This window comes from Equus przewalskii, unplaced genomic scaffold (assembly GCF_037783145.1).
Source record: "Equus przewalskii isolate Varuska unplaced genomic scaffold, EquPr2 ChrUn-13, whole genome shotgun sequence".
Lineage (NCBI taxonomy): Eukaryota > Metazoa > Chordata > Mammalia > Perissodactyla > Equidae > Equus > Equus przewalskii.
In genome coordinates this window covers 824,253-847,294 of record NW_027228750.1, presented here as the reverse complement: position 1 = coordinate 847,294, position 23,042 = coordinate 824,253, and the positions used below count along the sequence as shown (strand labels likewise).

Here is a 23,042-nt window from a genome sequence, read left to right as displayed (position 1 = left end):
CTGCAAGGGAAAGGAAACCATGAACAAAACAAAAAGACAACCCACATACTGGGAGATAATATTTTTAAATCACATATCCAACAAGGGGTTAATTTCCAAAATATATAAAGAACTCATACAACTCAACAACAAAAAGACAAACAACTCAATCAAAAAATGGGCAGAGGATATGAACAGACATTTTTCCAAAGAAGATCAACAGTTGGCTAACAGACACATGAAAAGATGTTCAACGTCACTAATTGTTAGGGAAATGCAAATCAAAACTACAATGAGATATCACCTTGCACCTGTCAGAATGGCCATAATTAACAAGACAAGAAATAATAAGTCTTGGAGAGGATGTAGAGAAAAGGGAACCTTCATGCACTGTTGGTGGGAATGCAAAGTGGTGCAGCCACTATGGAAAATAGTATGGAGATTTCTCAAAAAATTAAAAATAGAAATTCCATATGACCTAGCTATCCCACTATTGGGTATTTATCCAAACAGCATGAAATCAACAATTCAAAATCTATGCACTCCTATGTTCATTGCAGTATTATTCACAACAGCCAAGACATGGAAGCAACTCAAGTGCCCATTGACTGAAGAATGGACAAAGAAGATGTGATACACACACACGCGCGTGCGTGCACACACACACACACAATGGAATACTACTCAGCCATAAAAAATACAAAATTGTCCCATTTGCAACAGCATGGATGGACCTTGTGGGTGTTATGTTAAGTGAAATAAGCCAAACAGAAAGACAAACACCATATAATTTCACTCATATGCAGAAGATAAACAAACCCATGGATAAAGAGAATGGATTAGTGGTTACCAGAGGGGAAGAGGGTGGTGGGTGAAAGGGGTAAAGGGGCACATATGTGTGGTGATGGATAAAAACTAGATTACCAGTGGTGGTCACAATGCAGTATATAGAGAAACTGGTATATAATAATGTACACCTGGAATTAAACAATGTTATAAACCAACATGACCTCAAAAAACCCACACCACTGTAAAAGGAGATTTTTTGGTGTGTTAATATAGAGTGATCATAGATAATACTTGCCTCTCCTGATCGCTAACCCTTCAATGCTTTCCTGTCCTACTTAGAATAAAATCTAAACTCTTTACCTTGGTGGAGTGGTCAACGGTTGGTGTTGCCAGCCTGTCCAGTCCCCACTCCTCTTGTTTTGGTTCAAAACCCTGAACTGGATTTTCCTTTGGAGACCGACTTTCCTCACACTCTTAGTGTACACTTCAGATGGATGTGATGCTTTCCTCAGATCTGAAGTGGGTGTTTTCCTCAGGACTGACCAGTCAGTATATCCCTTCTGCTGGCCTCAGTGATTGGTTCTAGTACAGATACATGACCCAAGTTTGTCCAGTGAGGATCAGATGTGGAAATTTTGTGGCAATTATTGGAAAATTTATGAAATCTTCTAGGAAGCTAAACTGCTAGAATATATAGCTGAATCTTATATTCTTCACTAAATGTGACAGTCTTGCCACGTCTTGCCTTTCTGGAAATGAAGCAAATCCAGAGGAAAACAGAGAGAGGAGAGAGACACGGATGGTCAGTGATATCGTTTGAGCTCATTTTTGTTGGCATTTGATCTTTTCAGACACCTGAGTGCTCCCTTTTCTCCTTGAGCCAGTTTAAATTGAGTTTCTGTCATTTGCATGCACAAAAGTCCAGACTATTCACATGGCCTGAATGGTGTGGCCCCTGCCGACCTTTCCACCTTGTCTTGGGCCACGTTCCCCCTTGTTCTCCATGTGTCAAGAGCTCTGAACTTCTGTCAGTTCCTAGAAAAAACCATGTTCTTTCCTACCCAAGTGACTTTTTGCTTACTCTTCACTTTCCTCCAAATGTTGTCCACTGGCTCTTCCTCCACTTTCGTATCTCAGCCTAAGTGCTGCCTGTCAGAGACTTTCCTGACTCTCCCATACATTCCACACACAGCACACACACTCACATGCCAGACTGTGAGCCCACTGAGGGCAGGGTTCTCATTTGAAGTTGGGTACCTGAGCGTTACTGTAGATATTCAGTAAGCTTTCTTGTTTAACCTGACAGGTGACTCAGGGCCTGTGGGGATTTGTGAGCCTGTCTTGCAGAAGAAAGAGAATGCTTCCAGGGAGGTTGCAATCACCAGATGACCAGCCCCCAGCTGCTGCTGATGCCCAGAAGTCAGATTGCCCAAGGGCTTCCCCGGAGTGAAAGATTACCCCTTTGTTTCTCCAAAACTCCTCCTGCCAAGCCCCTTACCTCTATAACCACCCCCTGCTTTCTTCTCTTAAGGTGGATTTGAGAGAACCCATCCTCCCACCTTCTCATTATTGCCAATTTGAATAAAACCTTTCTCTGTCTCCAAGCACCAATGTCTCAGTGATTGGTTTACTGTGCGTCAGGTACATGAACTTGAGATTAAGAAGTTCAGTATCAATTGCCTTCAATGAGCATCAAATGGGCAGCTCAAAGGCAGCCTTGCTGGAAGCCTTCCTGGTGCCCCTAGGCTCTGCTGGGGTTCTCCCCCCTCCCCCGTCTCTATTTATAGTTCTAAAGCTTTAATGTGTAAAGTTCTAATACTTTAAATCGTTTTTTTTTCTGTCTGAGGAAAGAGGTGTGTCTTAGGTATCATCACAACCCTAGTGGTAAACATGGTACCTGGTACAGAGTAGGTGCTCGAAAATTAACTTTTGAAAGAAGCCTCTACAGTGTGGAAAGCACTGTGCTAATAGGCACTATTAGAAGAACATAAAGTTGAATCTCTGATCTTAATGAGAGTTGAGGGGCACAAGACATAAAATGTTCACATATGTTATATGACGCATTGTGAGATAACTTGAAGACGATGCTATAGAAATTTAAAGAGGTACCTTTCTGTTTATGCTTGTTTATGCTTGTTTATGGTAAAAACTATTACACACACTCCTTTCCATCTGGAAATGAACTCTTATCTGTTAAGTATTTTCTTAACAGGTTTAGAAGTATCTTTCATTGTATAGCTTGGATCCATTTTGAAAGTAGGTGGGGCATAAATAACAAATAAAGAAAATAATGCCCAGGTGACAGATGTGGAAGGGCCTGTGAGTTCAGACAGTAACCAAGATGTTTGACGTGGGGTAAAGGGGCGGGATTATACTTTAGAGATAGATGGTTTAGATTCTACACTGAACCTCTGAACGAAAGTAGAGGGTGAGTCCTGGGAGGAGTTGAATGACAGTGGGAACAAAAATGGGTGCTTCCCAAGCCCCTTCATTAGACTCCAGGGTTGCTGTCCGTTCCCAGGACCCCTGGGGGCTGCTGGGTACCTCCTGAGAGGAAGAGAAATGGAATACTCATGACTGCTGGAAGGTGGGAACAAGAAATCCTCCAAACCAGTAAACAGGACAGACAAATGATCTTTCCCATTGGGAGCATTTGGTCTAAAACCTGATTTGTGCCTAAACATTATCAGTTTCCAATCTTCGTTACTTTATAGTGTTGATACTGCATAGTTCTATAGGATGAGGAGCCAGCACTTGAGTTTTGTGAGTGGTGCAGGACGACAGCACACACGGTTAACTGGGCTGGATATGTCTATAAAACTGAATTCTAATTCATCTGTGAGCATCCCTGATTCTGCTTCTGATCCTCGGTGGCTTTAAATAATCCAAAACAGGATTTTCCACTTTTCTATAAAGTGGGGCATGGGAGAGCATGTTTGTTGTGGAGTTTACACATAAGGACTTAAGAGCTGGGAAACGCCTCCTTGGGCAATATATAAATTAGACCAGACTGATATCTCACTTTTCTTTTCTTCTTTTTCATAATTAGAGAGGAAGTGGAGGAAGAGAAACTGAACTTGAACAAACATTCTGGCTGATCTAAATGCACCAGCTCCTTGCTCTCTTTTAAACTCATAATTCACGCTGCATCATTCATTTGGAATTAATCACTGCTTTGTAAGGTCTCAGAAACAGTTTCCTATTGCCTTTTATTATTTAACTTTCCATGTCTATGTCTTTGGTACCCGTACCCTCTGATGTTAGGCCACCAGAGGAAAGGGGCTATGTCTTTAAGATGTTCGAGCTCCTTCAGCATCCAGCACAGTGCCTTGCACATAATTGGTGCGTTCAATAAATGCTTGTTAAGGAATTAAAGAATGAGTTCTTAGGAGGAAAGAAGATGAAACATTTCTCTCAGCGTGGGAACAAATATTTCTCAATTTATTTCAGATATGAATCAGCTAGTCAGCTTAAACTGTGCTTCTCTGTGCTCACCAGGCGTAGGCAAGGGCTTTGGGTGAGAAAGTTTTTGCCAGAGACTAATAAAGTAGGAGGGAATCTGAAGGCTCAGAACCGTGAGGAGGAGGCGGAGCCACCGACGGTTGGACCACTTCTGTCCAATCAAAAAGAGACAGTGGGAGGAGGAGGGGGAGGTAAAGGGGGAGCGGGAGATCGCGAATCTTGCCTAGTTACAGGAGCCCGCCAGCCGGAACGGCAGCTTCTTGCTTGAGGTGCTTCTGCCTAGGGGGAAGAGGCCGATTCCGAAGCCGTCTCCAGCAATGGCCTTTGCAAATCTACGGAAAGTGCTCATCAGTGATAGCTTGGACCCTTGCTGCCGGAAGATCCTGCAAGATGGAGGGCTGCAGGTGGTGGAGAAGCAGAACCTGAGCAAAGAGGAGCTGATAGCCGAGCTGCAGGTAAGGCGAGCGGGAGAAAGACAAGAGCTCCGTGGCATCCTGCGCCGAAACAGTCTGGCCGCACCCGGGCCAGCACGCTCCCCCCGCCACCCCCCCGACTCCCCACTCCCCCCCCCCCTCCAGTCCCTGGTATCAGTCAGTCCTGAGGCCTACTGAAATTATTGGGGCATGAGGGAACGGGGAGAAGCAGGGAGGAACAAACGGTGGCGAGCTGCAGGATGCAAACTTTCCGTTCAGTTTGCACCGCGTGTTTCACGTTGGCTTGCCTCCCGCGAGCTTTGCAAAGTGCAGGCTGTTCTAGCTGGTCCTGCAGGCTGCCCGCGGGGATGCCAGCGCGGCACCCTCAGCGCCTTCGCGCGCAGTGGCCCTGGCAGCCGAGCGCCGCCTCTTCCCCCTGCTCGGGGGCACTGGGGGGGAGGGGCGCCAAAGTGGCTTCCCGGCCGGGAGCCCAGGGACCCGTGATCCTTCCCCGACGAAGCCCTGGCTCGCCTGGCCGCGTCCTGCCTTCCCTGGGGGGCGCTGGCGGAGTTCCAGCCTGTCTCTTGGCTGCTGGAGAAGCTGCAGGGAAGGCGGCCCGGCTGGAGCAGCAAACACCTTGCCCGCCTTTCTGATGCAAGACTGCTGCGAGTTTTCTCCGCCCCTCGGTCTCCTGGGAGCTCTGGCAGGAAAGGGGGCGGGCCGGGGGCGCCCGAGATCCCTGGGGCCGCCCACGCTGCCGCCGCTGCCAACCTCCGGGCTCAGTCTCAGCCCGCGGCCGCAGTGGATCGCCTCACCTTCGGCCTCATCGCTGGTCAGGAATGACCAGACTGGACTAGAATCCGATCCCAAACGCCCCCAGGAAATTTGTATTTCTTAGCAAATCTTTCTCAGGAATGTATCTCAATTTGTTGTGATACACAATTAGCACCATCTGCATCAAATCTTTCCCTGCCTTGTTTGTAAGGGTCCTGCAAGGCTTGGCGGCCTCGTCCAGTCTTAGGACATTTACTTTGTGAACTCTTCAGCCCAGTTCCTGCACTTTTTACCTCTGTACTGCACCCAGCACCCCGGTATTTTCAGCACACTGACTCGAGGTATTCTCTCACCCCCAAACTCCCACACCCGCAGTGTAGCCTTCTATTAACCTCGCCAGCCTCAGTGCAGATCCACTCCCACGATTCTCTCTTCTGGGGCCCCTGAAATCAAACCTCTGAGGCGGCTGCTGTTGCTTTAACCGCATGGTCCTCAAAACTGCCTGCGCCTCCTTGTCTGCCCTTGTATTTGCTGCTGTTTCTCCATGGACTCTCCCCCATTCCCCCTCCACCCCACCATGGTGCTGTATCTAGCCCTGTCCTGCACGCAAGAGAAGTTTCTGACCCGTCCTTGCCTTCGGAAAGCTTGTAGGCTAGTTAGGGAGCCTGGCCAACTCTGAGATGATGGACCAGATGACCCAGTACTTGAGTGCTAAATGAGACCATCCAGCCGCCAGCCTCTGCCTGCTCACTACTGGAAGAGTAGAGACAAGGGAGCTATTAGCCTGGAAGGTGGGGTCAGGGGCTCAGGACTTGATCCTTGGAGCACAGTAGGACTGGATGGGAGGCAGGCACCTCACACTTGTCACCTTCTCTGTTGTGTGGGTGGTATCAATGGCCTTGACTCTGAGCAATGGCCAGAAGGCAGTGGTGTGGCCTCTAGGCAAGCTTCTGATCCTCAGCGCCACCAGACTACCAGGTTGGGAAGCCTGGCTTTGGCTTGGGGCTTTGCACCTTTCTTATGGAAATGAGAAATCTTACACTCTGGGGATGGGGTGGGGACAAGGAGGGATAAGCACAGAATTGACAAGGGGGGCCTCCCCTGTGGTGGAAGGGTTCCATGAAGTCGGAAAGTCAGCTGAGTGGGTGCTCAGAGTCTGGAGCTGAAACTTGGAGGACATTTTAAAGGCACTGAAAACTCCTGGCAGGAGAGCAGGTGTGTTTGTCATTGTTGGGCTCCTTGGGAGCACCCAGCCTTCGTGTCTGTCTTTGTAAAGCATTAGGTTCAGAATGCTGGTCAGCCCCTTTGGGCAGCCCCTGGAGGAGGGTCCTCATAACCCCGCTATGCTTTTTCACTCTGCGTGGAGAGGTGTCTGGGTTAGTGCCCTGCCCTCCCGGTTTAAACACCTTTAATCCTGCAGGAAGCTTGAGCGCGTTGCCTGAGCAGGCCTGGCCTCTGTGCCCACTCCTTGGTATTCTGGGCAGCACAGTTTGCTCTTTCTCACTCCGTGGTCAGAAGTACAATCACCTCCCAGAACCGTGCTCTTCAGGCTTGAAGCAGGTCACAGCTCGTTAGTGGGTGGTAATGAAATTGTTTTAATGGGTCAGCATTAGCATTTAAAAAAACAAAATAAAGAATATCAGAGAGCAAAGCAGATAGTAAGGCTAAGTGTTGTGTCATGAAATTTGTTTCAATTATGTGTGTAGTTGTGTGTGTGTGCTATGTGAGTATAAAATCACAGTTTAAACGTGTGTTTCTTAGTGTAGGTCTTAAAAAAGTTTGGAAAACACTGGATTGGAATAATAAAGTATCTTGTTTGGAACTCACAAAACTCTTAGATTTTGTACCCGTCTTCTGTCAGTAGGTGTCACATCTTAAATAAAGCTAATATGCAGGAATGTTTAAATAATCTTACCACGTATCAGTGGCTTTTAAACTTTGACCATGACCCACAATAAGAAATTCATTCTACATCATAACTCAGTATACACATATTGTACACACGTACATGCGTGTGCACACACACACACTAAAGTTTCGTGAAATAACATCCTTACTATATGTGATGCATTCTGATATTTTGTTCTGCTTCATTAAATAGCAATGCTGGTCAGAATTCACTCGCATGCTGGTAATGCATTTAACTTATGGAAGCACATTTATATCTTTTTCTCAGAATTTTAAGAAAGATAAAGAAAGGAGTAAATTTCCATGCAAGAGTTCTTCTTTTGAAAGTCTCTTTTAAAATAAGTTCCCAGTCTTTTTTTCTTCAAAGATTGGCACCTGAGCTAACAAGTGTTGCCAATCTATTTTTTTTCTGCTTTTTCTCCCCAAACCCCCCGAGTACATAGTTGTATATTTTAGTTGTGGGTCCTTCTAGTTGTGGCACGTGGGATGCCGCCTCAACGTGGCCTGATGCGTGGTGCCATGTCCATGCCCAGGATCCGAACCAGCGAAACCCTGGGCCGCCACAGCACAGCGCGTAAACTTAACCACTCGGCCACAGGACCGGCCCCAAAGTTCCCAGTCTTTACACTGGGGTTTAGTTTGCAAAGGTTAAATTGCCATCTACTTAATTAGGATTACACATATTATGCCAAATGCTGCCTACCTGCATTTTCCATAGCTGGGGAATGTGACCTGGGGAGTTTCTTTGACCTCCACTGTGATATAAGTCAGAGGAAAGAACAATGCTAGATTTGCCCCTAAGGCCAAGCCTGTCCTCCCTGGGAAAGGAGGCATGTGTGAGTCTGAGGAACGGGAATGGGTTTCCACGCTGAGTTAGCATAGTTTGTTGGGGACAGCCATAAATCCAGCAGAACAGTGGCCTGTTGTTTCCCAGCTCTAAGGCAGCTGAGGGATGGGGAGCTGGGAGGACAATGAAGTGTAGGGAGTGCCTGTTCCAGCTGGCGCTCATTCACTGACGCTGAATGCAGAGAGCAGTAGACATCAGAGGTGGTGTGTGTTGAGACAGATGCATTCCTGCCAGGGGAGTGCCGAAGAGGACCTCAGAAAGTTATAATCACCGCAAACTGCAGGGGGGATGCGGATGGATTTGAAAAGGCCTGCCACGGTTTGCATAAGTAGAGGAAAGGAGAGGGGGTAGCTTAGAGGGCGGCAGGGAGCCAAGTGTTGGAGAGATGACATGTGACCTGAGAAGGGGATGGTGCCTGGGAGTGCAGGGGTTTTTGAGGGGTCAGTGGAAGATAGGTTGACATAGACTCTCGATAAATATATCCTGATTCAATGAATCAATCGATGATGCAATTGAATGAAGTGGAGGTAGTTGAGGGTGTAAGACCTTGAAAGCTAGTGGACTCTGATCACGTGGGATGCCCCGTTCAGTGTGGGACCAGGGTCTGCTGAATGGGAGTCTCCACAGGCAGATTCGCCCTTTGGGACAGGTGAGCTCTGAATGCACGTCTGTACTGGTCTGACTGGATGCTCTTCAGCCTTCCTGGCTTCAAAGAAAGGTGGTTTGAGGGACACCACCCTTGAGGGAAAAGTAGAGAGAATACAGATTAACTCTTTATAAGGGCGATCTTTCCATAGCGAAGCTGTGCTTGTTAAAAAAAAATAGTACTGGGCCAGCCCGGTGGCGCAGCGGTTAAGTGCGCACGTTCTGCTTCGGCAGTCTGGGGTTGGCTGGTTGGGATCCTGGGTGCAGACATGGGACTACTTGGCAAGCCATACTGTGGTAGGAGTCCCACATATAAAGGAGAGGAAGATGGGCATGGATCTTAGCTCAGGGCCAGCCTTGCTCAGCAAAAAGAAGAGGACTGGCAGTAGATGTTAGCTCAGGGCTAATCTTCTTCTTCTTCTTCTTCAAAAAGTGCTGTTTCTGTGCTTGTCCTGAGTGCCTGCAAGAATGGGATGGACTGCTGGGGAGTCTGCATCCTTTCCTACAGCCACTCTGTCCTGTGGGAAGCAGATTCTCAAGGGTTCGGGAGAGTGGTGGCAGCTTTGGAGGGAACATTCAAGGAGGCCAGCCCTTTGGGGCCCAAGGGAATGATTGGGTCTAGCATCTGGAGCAGGGCTGGGCCTGAGATGTTGGATGTTGACCCTGAAACTTGATACTAGAGAGGCAAGGTAATAAAATTGTGGCTCTTTGGGTGGTTCCTGCTCCATACCTGCTTCTCATCAATTGAACTCTGACCTTTGGTCCTGGGCTGACCACTTCAGAAGAGGTTTTATTTCCTTGGTGTGTACCTCAGTGATACCTGAGGTACCATTGCTGGTGGTAAGGGAAGGCACACTAAAAATGTGCTTACACACTGCCAGATTGCCCTCCAAAAAGATTGTGCAATTGACACGATTTCCCTACATTCTCACCAATGCGGAATATTATCAGTTTTCTTTTTGCCAGTAGGATGCCTGAAAATACTGCATTTTATAATTTCCATTTCCTTGATAGGTAGTGTTTAAGAGTCATTTTATAAATTGCTGACCACTTTGCAGTTATTCTGTGAATTACCTACATATATCTTTGCCTATTTTTTACTGGATTCTATATCATTAAAAAATGATTTGTAGGAAGTCTTGATCATTTTAGATGATGAATCCTTGTTCTGTTTTATATGTTGCAGGGAGTTTTCTCCTCATATCAAGCCTGTCACTTGCCTTTGACTTTGTTTATAGGATCTTTTCCATACAGAAGTTTAAATTTCAACTGTAATTGGATTTGTCAGTGTTTTCTTTTTTATGGTTTCTGGGATGTGTGCCTTGCTTATGAACCTGTCCCATCCCGAGATCATAAAAATAGCCCCTGACATTTTCTTCTAAGGTTTATATTTTAAAAATTCTTTAATTCATCTGGATTTTTAATCATCCGTAGTGAGATAGGAATTAAATGTTTTTTCCCTACATTTTCCTAATTCCATTTATTGTGTAGATCTTTCTTTCTCCATCAATTTGAATTCTACTTTCATTACTTTCTAAATTCCCACATGTATGTGGGTCTGTTTGTCTAGCGCCTATTTGGTTCTGTTGACCAGTTGTCAATTTCTGAACATTTTCCTCCTGGCTCCCTTGCAACTTGCTCGCCCTTTTCAGAAAACCCTTGAGCACTGTCATATGTAGCTCTTATACCTTCTTATCATGGTCAAGAGAAGGGATTTCTGATGGTGGATTTTCAATCATGTGACATGTTTGAATTATAGTCACGTGCTGCATAACAGTGTTTTGGTCAACAACAGACTGCATATACAATGGTGGTCCCATAAGATTAGTACCATATATACAAGGTGTGTAGTAAGCTATACCATCTAGGTTCGTGTAAGTACTGTAGGGGAGGAAGAAATTTCCCTCTACCCTTCTAGGTTCTTCTGGCTGGTCTAAGGATTAAACTGACATGAGACAGAATAACAGGAGAAAGACAAACAAAAGTTTACTAACACATATACATGGGAGAAACCCAGGAAAACCAAGTAACTCACCAAAATGGCCAAAGCCCTTACCTTAAATACCATCCTCAGCTAAAGACAAAACTGGTGTTGGGGGTGGAGAGGGGGTCAGGAACTTCAAAGGGAAGGAAGACCATTCACAGGTCAGTGAAAAGGAGCAAACATTTGGAAAACAACTGTTTGTTTGGCCACACAGAAACAGAAGAACACGGAGGGGAGCCCAACAAACAGGCTTTTCTAGGTTCCTCCCTGTCTACCACCTAATTCATGTTTTGCTAAGGTGATAGCTCACTTCTTGAGACAGTTTTTTTATCTGAATTCTTTTAGACAGTTAAGCAAGGGGTAACAAGAAAAACTTTTTGAGTCTTTTGTTTCTTAAAAACAATCAGCCTGGGCCAGCCCTGGTGGCCTAGTGGTTAAGTTCAGTGTGCTCCTCTTCTGTGGTCCAGGTTTGGTTCCTGGGCACGGACCTACACCACTCTGTTAGTGGCCATGCTGTGCTGACAGCCCACATACTAAAAAATAAAGATAGATTGGCATGGATGTTAGCTTAGAGTAAATCTTCCTCAGCAGGAAAAAAAAAAAAAAACAACCTAAAATAATCCTCATGTTAAAGAGATACATTTTGGGGTAGCAAATGTTGTTCCTCTTCAGTACACTCTATGATATTTGCACAAGGACTAAATCACTTAATGACGCATTTCTCAGAATGTATCCCTGTCATTCAGCGACACATGACTGCATAAGCATACCTTGTTTTGTTGTGCTTCGCAGATATTGTGTTTTTTACAAATCGAAGGTTTCTGGCAACCCTGCCTCAAGGAGTCTGTTGGCACCATTTTTCCAACAGCATTTGCACACTTCATGTCTGTGTGTCACAGATTGGTAATTCTTGAACTGTTTTAAACTTTTTCATTATTACTATATTTGTTATGGTGGTCTGTGATCAGTGATCTTTGATGTTACTATTGTAATTGTTTTGGGGCACCACGAACCGTGCCCACATATGATGAACTTAATCAATAAATGTTGTGTATGTTCTGACTGCTCCACTGACAGGCCATTCCCCTATCTCTCTCCCTCTCCTCGGGCTTCCCTATTCTCTGAGACACAGCAATATTGATTTTAGGCCAATTAACTGTCTTACAGTGGCCTCTAAGTGTTCAAGTGAAAGGAACAGTCGTGTCTCTCTCACTTTAAATCAGAAGCTAGAAATGATTAAGCTTAGTGAGGAAAGCATGTTGAAAGCTGAGATAGGCTGAAAGCTAGGCCTCTTGCGCCGGTTAGCTAAGTTGTAAATGCAAAGGAAAAGTTCTTGAAGGAGATTAATAGTGCTACTCCAGTGAACACACGAATGATAAGAAAGTGAACCAGCCTTATTGCTGATATGGAGAAAGTTTTACTGGTCTGGATAGAAGATCAAACCAGCCCCAGCATTCCCTTCAACCAAAGCCTAATCCAGAGCAAGGCCCTAACTCTCTTCAATTCTGTGAAGGCTGAGAGAGGGGAGGAAGAGGCAGAAGTGAAGTTGGAAGCTGGCAGAGGTTGGTTCATGAGGTTTAGGGAAAGAAGCCATCTCCTTAACATAAAAGTGCAGGGTGAAGCAGCAAGTGCTCATATAGAAGCTGCAGCAAGTTATCTAGAGATCTAGCTAAGATAATTAATGAAGGCGGCTACACTAAACAACAGATTTTTCATGTAGGCGAAATGGCCTTATATTGGAAGAAGATGCCATCTAGGACTTTCATAGCTAGAGAGAAGTCAATGCCTGGCTTCAAAGCTTTGAAGGACAGGCTGACTCTTTTTAGGGGCTAATGCAGCTGGTGACTTTTTTTTTTTTTTTTTTTTTAAGATTTTATTTTTTCCTCTTTCTCCCCAAAGCCCCCCAGTACATAGTTGTATATTCTCCGTTGTGGATCCCTCTAGTTGTGGCATGTGGGACGCTGCCTCAGCGTGGTCTGATGAGCAGTGCCATGTCCGCGCCCAGGATTCGAACCAACGAAACACTGGGCCGCCTGCAGCGGAGCGCACGAACTTAACCACTCGGCCACGGGGCCAGCCCCTGCAGCTGGTGACTTTAAGTTGAAACCAGTGCTCATTTACCATTCTGAAAATCCGAGGGCCCTTAAGAACTATGATATATCCACTCTGCCTGTACTCCATAAATGGAACAACAAAGCCTGGATGACAGCAGATCTGTTTACAACCTGGTTTACTGAATATTTTAAGCCCACTGTTGAGACCTACTGCTCAGAAAAACAGATTCCTTTCAAAATGTCACTGCTCATTGACAATGCACCTCGTCACCCGAGAGCTCTGATGGAGACGTACAATGAGAGTAATGTTGTTTTCATGCCTGCTAACACAACATTCATTCTGCAGCCCATGGATCAAGGAGTAATTTCAAATTTCAAGTCTTATTATTTAAGAAATACATTTTGTAAGGCTATAGCTGCCATATATAGTGATTTCTCTGATGGATCTGGGCAAAGTAAATTGAAAACTTTCTGGAAAGAATTCACCTTACGGAGGTAGGCTGAAAGCTAGGCCATTTGTGATTCATGGGAAGAGATCAAAATATCAACAGTAACAGGAGTTTGGAAGAAGTTTATTCTAACCCTCATGGATGACTGAAGTTCAAGACTTCAGTGGAGGAAGTAACTGCAGATGTGGTGGAAATAGCAAGAGAACTAGAATTAGAAGTGGAGCTGAAGATGGGCCTGAATTGCTGCAATCTCAGGGTAAAACTTAAATGGATGAGGAGCTGCCGCTCATGGATGAGCAAAGAAAGTGGTTTCTTGAGATGGAATCTACTCCGGTGAAGATGCTGTAAAGAGTGTTGAAATGACAACGAAAGATTTAGACTGTTACATAAAACTAGTTGATAAAGCAGTGGCAGGGGTGAGAGGACTCCAATTTTGAAGGCAGTTCTACTGTTGGTAAAAGGCTATCAAACGGCATCAGATGCCTCAGAGACATGGTTCATGAAAGGAAAAGTCAATCAATGTGGCAAACTTCATTGTTGTCTTATTTTAAGAAATTGCCACAGCCACCCCACCTTCAGCAACCACCACCCTGATCAGTCGGCAGCCATTAACATTGAGGCAAGACCCTCTACCAGCAAAAAGATTACGACTCGCTGAAGGCTTGGATGATGGTTAGCACTTTTTAGCAATAAAGAATTTTTTAATTAAGGTACATACATTGTTCTCGTAGACATAATGCTATGGCACACTTAATAGAACACAGTATAATGTAAACATAACTTTTATATGCACTGGGAAACCAGAAAACTCCTGTGACTCATTTTATTGCAATATTAGCTTTATTGTGGTGATCTGGAGCCAAACCCACAATCTCTCTCAGGTATGCCTGCATTTGGGGAAGGAAGGTTGGGGCGGGGAAAATGGTGAGGATAGGTTTCCTTGGGCCTCGCAATTACTGAATTCATTTATTCGGCAGAATGTTTTACTGAGTATCAGCTATTCAAATGACCCTTGCTTTAGGGACGTAAAACATAAATAAGTAGGCCAGACTGCAGGTCAGAGAGAGGACAACTAAATGTGAAACAGGTAATACAAAACTAGGGGGAGGGAGTGATCTTCAAGTCCAGGGTTGTTGGCAAAATTTTCCTGGAAGAGAGGTTTATTGTGCCTTGTAAAGTTTGGGGTGTGTCCAGGCAGGTGGATCCTTTTCTTTGCAGCCAGTGTGGTGGCCTTGAAGGTGGGACAGACTGCAGTGGTCACTTTCTGCCCAGGCATTGGCTGATGTTCATCTAGGCTGCTCCATAGGAGGGGTTCAGAGTGCCCTCAAGAGTCCACCTGGTGCAGGCTGAGTGTTGACAGTCAGCCTGGACAGGGTGGCTCCTGTTTCGTTCCTCTAACCTTTCCATGTTGCTGTGCTTTGTAAACTCTGCGGACGTAGCACACGCGTGTAATGGTGAGTTTTGGTGTGTCTGTCACTGTGAGCTCCTTGAGGGCTGGGGCTGTGACTTAACTCATCTTGTGTTGACAGAACCTAGCATAATGCCAGCTACATACATCCCAGGCACCCCATAGATGGAAGGAAGAAATGAAAAGGGGAGGAGGAGGGAAATGGGCAGCCTTGATTTTGTTCGGCTTCAGTTTCTCAGCTGTGAAATGGGGTTGGACCAGATGCTTGTAAATGTTTCTTTGAATCTTACATTTTGAGGTTCTATTTCAGAACCACAGACATAAGGGGGCTTGGGGTGCCCAAGAGCACTCCTGCATCTGCCTCTCTGCTGTCAGGCACACCTCCAGAGAAATAACTCTGCAGCCTCTCTTGAACAGTCATTCCATGGTTTGGAAGCCCTCCAGGTCTAAATATTGTTTGCTTCAGCATAAGCTTCAGTCATCTTCTCCCCTCAGTTGAAAAAAATAGCCCTCTGCTCTCTCTCCATGTAGCTTGTCCGGACTTGTTCTTGGGCTCTGGGCTCGTGTACGGTAAATGCACTGGGGCCCTCGCCCTCGGAGCCAGGTGCCCGTTGACCTTTCTCTGTCTCCAGAATCCATGTGATAGGGAGGGAAGAGAGAAGTTTCTCATGGGATCCAGCTGGGGAAAATTCAGAGAGATTTACACTCATGGGTGTCAGATCAGATGTGGGAGGAACCTGAGAGGCCATCTGGCCGAACCCTCTTATTTTATCCTGATAGAGACCAGGGCTGGGGGTGACGTGACTTGGTGTTGGCAGACCTAGGACTAGAACCTCAGCTTCCTGATTCCAAGCTTGCTGCTCATGCAACGACGCTTGCTGCTGCTTTACCTGGGATGGCCAATTTGGGGCAGAGTATGCACTTGTTCACCTGCTCCATTTCTTGGGGATTCTCATTGGGTATCTGGGCAACAATATCCTGATTCTGAGAAGATACCTTAGGATTCTGGATGAACCTAAGGAAGACGGTCTTCCTTAAGGATCTAGCTTGGCCCAAGTAAAGTGGCTATGATGAATCCAGTAAATTTTATTTTGCACATTTGTATATTTTTAGTCTAACGCTGCCTGGTTTTCTGAGCAACTCTAGACCAGTTTAATTGTTCTCCCTCTTCCCCCTACTTTGAGCTCTATTTTAGGAAATGTTTTTCTTTCAACAACTTTGTCTTTTATTCACTTCATTTGTTCATTCAGCCAACCAACATGTATTGAGTGCCTCCCATGCGCCAGGCAGAGGGGCTTACAAAGTAGAATTTGATCCCACCTCTCGCCTTCAGTAGTTCAATGTCAGTGGAGGGAGTAATTTCCAATGAGCAGGGCCAGCTATGGTGCCATGTGCTGTCTCTGTCCTATCTCATTTCCTCCCCACACACTTGAGGCCAAAGCTCAGATTCATAGCTCATGAGTGGAGCTTGGATTTGAACCCAGGCCTGACTGATGGCAGAGCCTTTCAGATGTGTAAACAATATACGGATGCCATTGCCCTCCCTTCCTTGAATATATCCAAAGTCGGCCAGCATGTAGGAACTCCTACTTTGGGCAAAGAAGCTCTAGGAGGTCTTCTAGACCAATTCTGTGGACCCAGATGTTTCTTCTTCTGCCTCAGGATTGCGAAGGCCTTATCGTCCGCTCGGCCACGAAGGTGACCGCTGATGTTATCAATGCGGCAGAGAAGCTCCAGGTGGTGGGCAGGGCTGGCACAGGCGTGGACAATGTGGATCTGGAGGCCGCAACGAGGAAGGGCATTCTGGTCATGAAGTAAGTCTAGGAGGCCGGATCGGGGGCGAGTGTGGAGACTGACCACAAGGAGGAGGAAGAAACTTACTTTAGAAAAAGCCCAGTCAGAGTTAGAAGGACTTCCAGGAGGATGTCTGGTCTAGGCCAAGTCCAGGCAGGTGGCACGCACAGCTTAGTGGTTCTGAAGGTTTTTGACGTTGAAGCTCTCTTTGTAATCTTAAAATGCTTCCCAAACCCACTCCGCAGATATTTGCTTGTCTCCAGCCTGGTTCAGAATCAGAAGAATGTTGGTGAATTTATCTGTGTTCCTGCCCTGGCTCTGCCCCTCCCCTCATTGTTCTTCCAGAGCCGTGTTTTGTTAGCTCTGCTTTTCTCTGTCTCCCTGTGCAGTTGCTAGTAGGGTGACTCTACGTTCTGTCTCTTCCTCCCTTCCCTGCACCCTTCTGGAGCCAGGGCCCCAGTTTATTTTTAACACTCCAGGGCCAAGAGGAAAAAGGTCCCCATAAAGCTGTTTTTGCAGAAACCCAGGGCAAAGGCCATGTCAGCATGCCAGCCCGAGGCCACACTCATTTCTGGCTCCTGTTCTGGCGCTTATATAATGAGGCAAGACTATCTTCTGTCCACTTCTCTGTCCTGAAGCCTATTCTCTTCCCTTGGGAACCTCGTCGTCCTCCAATCCTTTCCCTCCACTTCCCCCTATAGGGTAGAGGTTAACTGACTGATCATCTGACTGAGGTCAATATCCAACAGTAGAAATGTTAACTCTTGCTCTGGACCCAAAGGCAGCAGCCTCCAGTCCCTGCACCTCTTCCAGCGTCCCCATACAGCCTGTTTGCTGGGGGAGCCAGGAGGCAGGTGGTCTTGTGGACAGACAGACTCTGAGAATCCTTTTGTCTTGATTTTTTTTATAGGTTCTCTTGACGTTTTTCTCTTTGTAACCTTCATTCCCAGAGATGAAAAGACCCAGTAGGGGAAGAAGGAGAATGAACATATGTGTTAATAAAGTCAAAAACAAAAAAAGCCTTTGAAAAAACAAAAATAATTTTGTGGGTTGCCATCTCTCTTTTCTGCAAAATGAGCAGAGTCGGCATTGCCCTATGCATTCAGGTGTGAGGAAGCTTTCTCAGCTCAGAACTTGTTGAGAGAGGAGGAGAAGTTGGCAGGTGGAGATAAAAATGTTAGCTTTGTTACTAATAAAAGCCAGGTTGGGAGACTTGATGAAGGTCTGTGGGCCATGGGCTGACCTCTGCATTCAGTAGACTTGCCCACCCATCCTGGGCACAGCCTCCGTAAGATTGATGGCAGCGAGCAGCGGGTATTCATGTTCTCTATAGGCAGGTAGATCCCGAAGTGAGAGGAGAGAGAAAAGGGCTGAGTCACACGCATCTCCTAAGGAGTGAGGCACTTCTCTGCCTCCGGAGAAGTGAGTTTGGGTAGAGAGGCCAGGTGGGTTTCTCTAACGGAGGTCCCTCCACATGAAAATAGAAAGCCAGGGCAGTGAAGTTTCCTTCTAACCCTGGGATCAGGGCGAGAGTACATCAGAGAACCCAGGATGGAGGCGTGGGGTTTGGATAAGAACTGCTAAACTCAGGGGGCAGGAGAGAGCACAGCACTCGAGGCTTTCAGTTGGGACAGGAGTGGGAATACCAGATATGGGTCCCCTGATGTCCCCTCTTTTCTTTGATCTTCAGCACCCCCAATGGGAACAGCCTCAGTGCCGCGGAGCTCACCTGTGGGATGATCATGTGTCTGGCCAGGTAAGTCCCTGACATCTCAGCAGAGCCAGTCTCTCTGGTATATCAATTATTATGACTCTCCAGGCAAAGTGACCCAGAGAAACTTAGAAACACTCAGCTTGGCGACATGCAGACTGCTAAGAACCTTCAAGGCCATCCGTCTTCTGCTGAACATCCGTTATACTGTTCCACGCACCAAGGTTGAGAGGCTTTCAGGTTCTAAGTGCTTGCAAATAGGAAGAGGGCGGTTACACGGCTGCTGCTCATTACCTCTCAGCAGGCTCATTGAGAAAAAGAATTTTGTGTATGATCTTCCTTTTCTCCTCAGTCGTTTTCTACTCTCCACACCCATCCTCTGTGCTAGTCGTAGTGGTAGGTTTCCACACACACTTTGCCTTCTCTAACTGCTAAGCCTTGCAAATGCCATTTCTGCTGCCTGGAGCATCCTTCCCCGTCATCTTTGTCTAAGTAACTCTTCTTTTTCTTCAAGAGTAAGCTCGAGTGTTAATTCATCCAAGCAGCTCTCTGGATTCTGCAGCTGGACTATGTCCCTCAGTCATTCCTGTCGCCCCTGGATCTTACCTCTGTCACTTTCCTTATAGATCTGTATTATAATAGAATGGGAAAAAAAGCTGCCCTGGGATGCTTGTGCACACTGTGGACTCATAACATGAGGGAACTCAAATGGCTAGATCTCTTCCTCTGCCAGCAGGAATTTTGTGGGTCTGGGCCTCTTGAGTAGAGGGGACAGCCTAGGAACCAATAGATATGGCACATAATGTGCACGAGTCTTAGTGTGTTGGGTAGTAAAATGATTGTATTGAGCAGTGCTGTTGAACAGGCAATTCAGGCATTTCTGTGGTTGGTGGGAAGGGCAAGGAACAATGGACAGGGTGGGAAGCTGGCCCAGGTCCCTTTGTAGATCCTTGGATCCTTAAAACAGAAGACCCAGGCAGCTGGGACTCCTCATTTCTCTGTTCAGGACTGAAAACGTCTGGGGATGGAAATTACTCTCTTCCACTCTTAAGACTTGTTCTCCCTCCTACTGGGAGAGAACCTGGAGGAGTTCACCTTTGTTCTAACTCTTCCTCGAGATTTCTACCTGAGATCTTAGGTCTTCCCTGATATTCACTGGCCAGTGAAGAGGAGAGGAGGCTGGAGAAAGGGAGAAACAGGACAGTTTACCCAGCAAGGGGACCTGGTCTGGAAGGGGTCCCTGGGCTGGCTGTCTGGATCTCCCAGAACCTCTGGGCTTGGATGCGTTTCCCCTGGAGAAGTGTTGAGGCCTCATGCCCAGGCTTCAAATACACTGTTGAATCCAGTGGTATTTTTTGTGTTTGTCTTCGTTTTTGAGTGAAGGAGGGGTCTCAGTGCAGCTTTCTATTAATTCTCTCACTTTTTTTCTGGCGGTGGAAGGAAAGGCTTGGGACCCAGGAATAATTTTCCCCTTATTCCAGGACCAGCTTTATTTATAGGTGTAGGTGAAGTGGAATGATTGAAGGAGGTGCCCCATTGCCAACTACTCGTCCACATCCTCATCTCATCAAAGATGCATCCACACTGAGAAATAAGCTCCCTATTAAGAAGGAATTCCTAGTCTCTCATATCCTATTGTGTGTTTGTTTAATCAGAGTGCTTTCCCGGCAGGGCAGCGATAGAAGAGAATGAATGGGAGCTGTGGACGGTACAGTTGAGAGCACTGGGTAGTGTGGGTGGAGAGCAGGCCTGCATGGGCCTCACAGTGGGGCACTTTGAACACATGGCAGGAGTTCCTCAGGGGCAGGAGAAGAACAGTGACACAGAAAGGAGAGGAGAATACAACCAATACAGATTCCACCACTTTGCCTACTTTGCCTCTGCTTCCCCTTGTAAGTCAGGCCAGCTACCATTTAATTATCAGGAGACCCCTTACCTACGTCATGATCTTCCCGACACTGGCCTGGTGAGGACGCCAAAATGTTGGATGTGGCGAGGCTCCTTGACCTTTTGGTTATAGCAGCCAGAGGGAGGTTTGGGGATTTCTTGCACTCTGGTTCTGCATCCACATCTCTTAGCACCATGGAGTCAGGTGGGCAGAGATGAAGAGGTGGGAACTGACAGGAGGCAGCTAGGGTCTCTGTCTCACTAGGCCAGAGGCACTTATCAGGCTAGCTTTGCTGAGAAGGGAGCACTTCCTCAAGGCAAATCATTGTCCTTGTTATATTCCTAGACGAGGGCCCTCTACTGAGGCCTGATGGGCCACAACAGGGAGATGGAGCTTCTTCCCCAGGAAGCTTGGTACTTATTCCCAGGAGTTGACGGGGCTCTGATCGTAGGAGCACAGGTTCTACCCTCCACCTTACCCTCACGTGGAAGTCTGTGTCCTGGTCATGTGTAGATACGAGTGAATGTTTTTTATAAGAAGTCATTGAAGTGGAAATACAGGAACAATATCTTGGAATCTCCTTTTTACACACACACGCTCACACGTGCACACATCACTGAATTTTGTGGCCGGCAGGAAAGCCTGCATTTAAATACTTGGGAGGCTAACTGGCGGGGATGTCTTCCTTGGCTTTGAATCGATTCAGCTACTTCTAGTTGGATGATGTTTAACCTCAGTGCAGTTTTGAGCATTAAATGAGTGAATGTGGTCTAAACATTTCTTATAGAGGGTCTAAAACAGACAAGGTTCTCCTTAAACGTTCTAGACGTTGTTTCTCCTCTAGAGAAGCCTGGATGACCAAGTCTTACATGACATATCTTGCCCTCTGACCTCTAACTTTGCCCTAACTTCTTTTATCCCTTCTAGAAAATACATGGAGACTCAGACCTCCATGTTAACCAGTAGGAGGAGATAGGCTGTGGAGGGAGTGTATGTGTGTGGAGTGTCTGTGTGTGTATTTGGTGGCAGGACGAGGGGTGGTGTGGATATTAGAAGTTTCTAGACTGTAGCACCCACCACTCCACTCTACCGTGAGTTGGTTGGGGCTTAAGAACTCTCAAGGAAGAATACGTAATCAGCTGTCCCCTGATATAGTGGAAGATGTCATAGATTGTGGCCCTGGATGGAGTAGGAAAATGAAAATCCTCAAACTTCTGGAGCACTTGATGTCATCACTTTGTTATCCCTACAAACCATGGGGGATTGGCTATTACTTTTTCTTCACCCTGAGACACACAGATTGACACCTCAGTGGCTGAGGTGGAATCAGAACCTCCTCCCAGACTCTTAGCTGGAGACAGAAATCCCATGGCTCCCAACTCAGGTCTTGCTGAGGGTTTCCCTCTGCTAGACTCCCCTGACCTGCTTCACTGTTGCTGAGCCTGAGCTCCCAGGCCCAGACTGAGCTTGATTCCCTGGGGCAGTGACTCCCAGGCCCCGGTTGTGTAGACCTCATGTTGCCTTCCTGGGCTGGTAGGGGTCTGGGTGGGCTCACTAAACCTCTGTCTGTCCTTACAGGCAGATTCCTCAGGCTACGGCTTCGATGAAAGGTGGGAAATGGGACCGGAAGAAGGTGAGCAGCTGACCTTGGCTCACCCCCCTGGGCCTGGTGCCAAGGTCCCCTCTTGGTGCTGATTTCAGCTTCTTTGCTTTTTGCTTATTTGGCTGCAGTTCATGGGAACAGAGCTGAATGGAAAGATCCTGGGAATTCTTGGCCTGGGCAGGATTGGGAGAGAGGTGGCCACCCGGATGCAGTCCTTTGGGATGAAGGTAAGAGAGCGCTGGGCCCCTTTGACATGGGGCTTCCTGTAACAGTTTTGGAAGAGGCAGCTTTGCCTGAGAGAAGCTAAAGGCTTTGTCCTAGGAGGGTGCGCCCTCCCTTAGGGCCCCTGACTAAACAAGTGGTCAAGCCGGGGAGGCAGGGAGGCTGGCCTGCTGATCTGGACACTTGAACTTGAAATCTGAGAATCCTTGGTTTGGGTCCTGCAGCCCTGAGTCCCAGTGGAACAGGGATGGGTCTTGTGTACCTTCCTTTCCTCCTCTCCTGCGAGGGTCTCCTTGTTTTGTTCCTTATCTGTCTCCTGTGATAATTCAGAAAACAGGAGCAAATTTATAGCCTTACAACAGAGCAGTTGTCCATCCATCTCCTAGGTCCCCTCCACAGTCCAGAAGAGATTGAAAGGTGCTTGTCTATACACGGAGAGCCCATGGTGGAGGGAAGAGCTCACATTTCTCAGAATTTATCCCTGACCCCTGCCTCTCCCCATGGCCCTGCCTTATCCTATTCTGGGAGCTCAGTAGGCTTCTGTTTGAGGGAGGGATGTCATCAATAGCGTTGCCACCCCCTAGGGCCAATCCAGGAAACCTTTCAAAGGAGGAGACCGCCCAGCCAAGAGAGGGGACCCCCAGGGGTGCCCAGATAGGCCAGAGAGACGAGGCAGCTGGCAGTGCTAGCCATGTTTACTATGGCTGTTGAGGGAGAGATTGTGGGTTCAAACTGCAGCCAGGAAGGCTTTAGTTAAATATTAAGGAAAATAGTTTTGAAAATCAGATCATTTCAGGTCTGGAAAAATTTACAGAGAGCGCTATGGAATTTTCCCTTTCTCCTTTGCTCCCTCCTTTTCTGTCTGTCCCTCCCACCTTCACAGAGCTAGAAGGGACCTTATTAATTAAGATTAACCTTTAATTTTATATTGACCTCTGGACTTGGTAAATTTTTGCTAAGGGCTCACAGCAAATGGATGGTAGACAAGAACCCAGGTGGGCATCCCCTTATACCACATTGAACATCTCCCTCCTTCTTCCTCTCCCACAATATTTATTTAAGTCAGCCAGACATCATAAGCCTCAGCACTGGGAAGAGCAGCTACCTTTTTC

General features: G+C 46.8%; 1 protein-coding gene across 2 annotated transcripts in view; it reads left to right on the top strand.

Annotated features, from left to right (window-relative positions):
• Positions 1–4,335: 4,335 nt before the first annotated feature.
• Positions 4,336–23,042, top strand: part of PHGDH (phosphoglycerate dehydrogenase) — a 35,180-nt gene continuing 16,473 nt past the window's right edge. The window contains exons 1-5 of one of the 2 annotated variants that reach the window (XM_008516130.2): positions 4,336–4,685; positions 16,375–16,526; positions 18,197–18,262; positions 21,684–21,738; positions 21,837–21,935. In XM_008516130.2, coding sequence (XP_008514352.2) covers positions 4,548–4,685; positions 16,375–16,526; positions 18,197–18,262; positions 21,684–21,738; positions 21,837–21,935 — 510 coding nt within the window. In that variant the 5' untranslated portion in view covers positions 4,336–4,547. Of the gene's footprint in view, positions 4,686–14,471; positions 14,759–16,374; positions 16,527–18,196; positions 18,263–21,683; positions 21,739–21,836; positions 21,936–23,042 lie in introns of those variants that run through there. The other variant, XM_070608102.1, reaches the window with a different exon arrangement.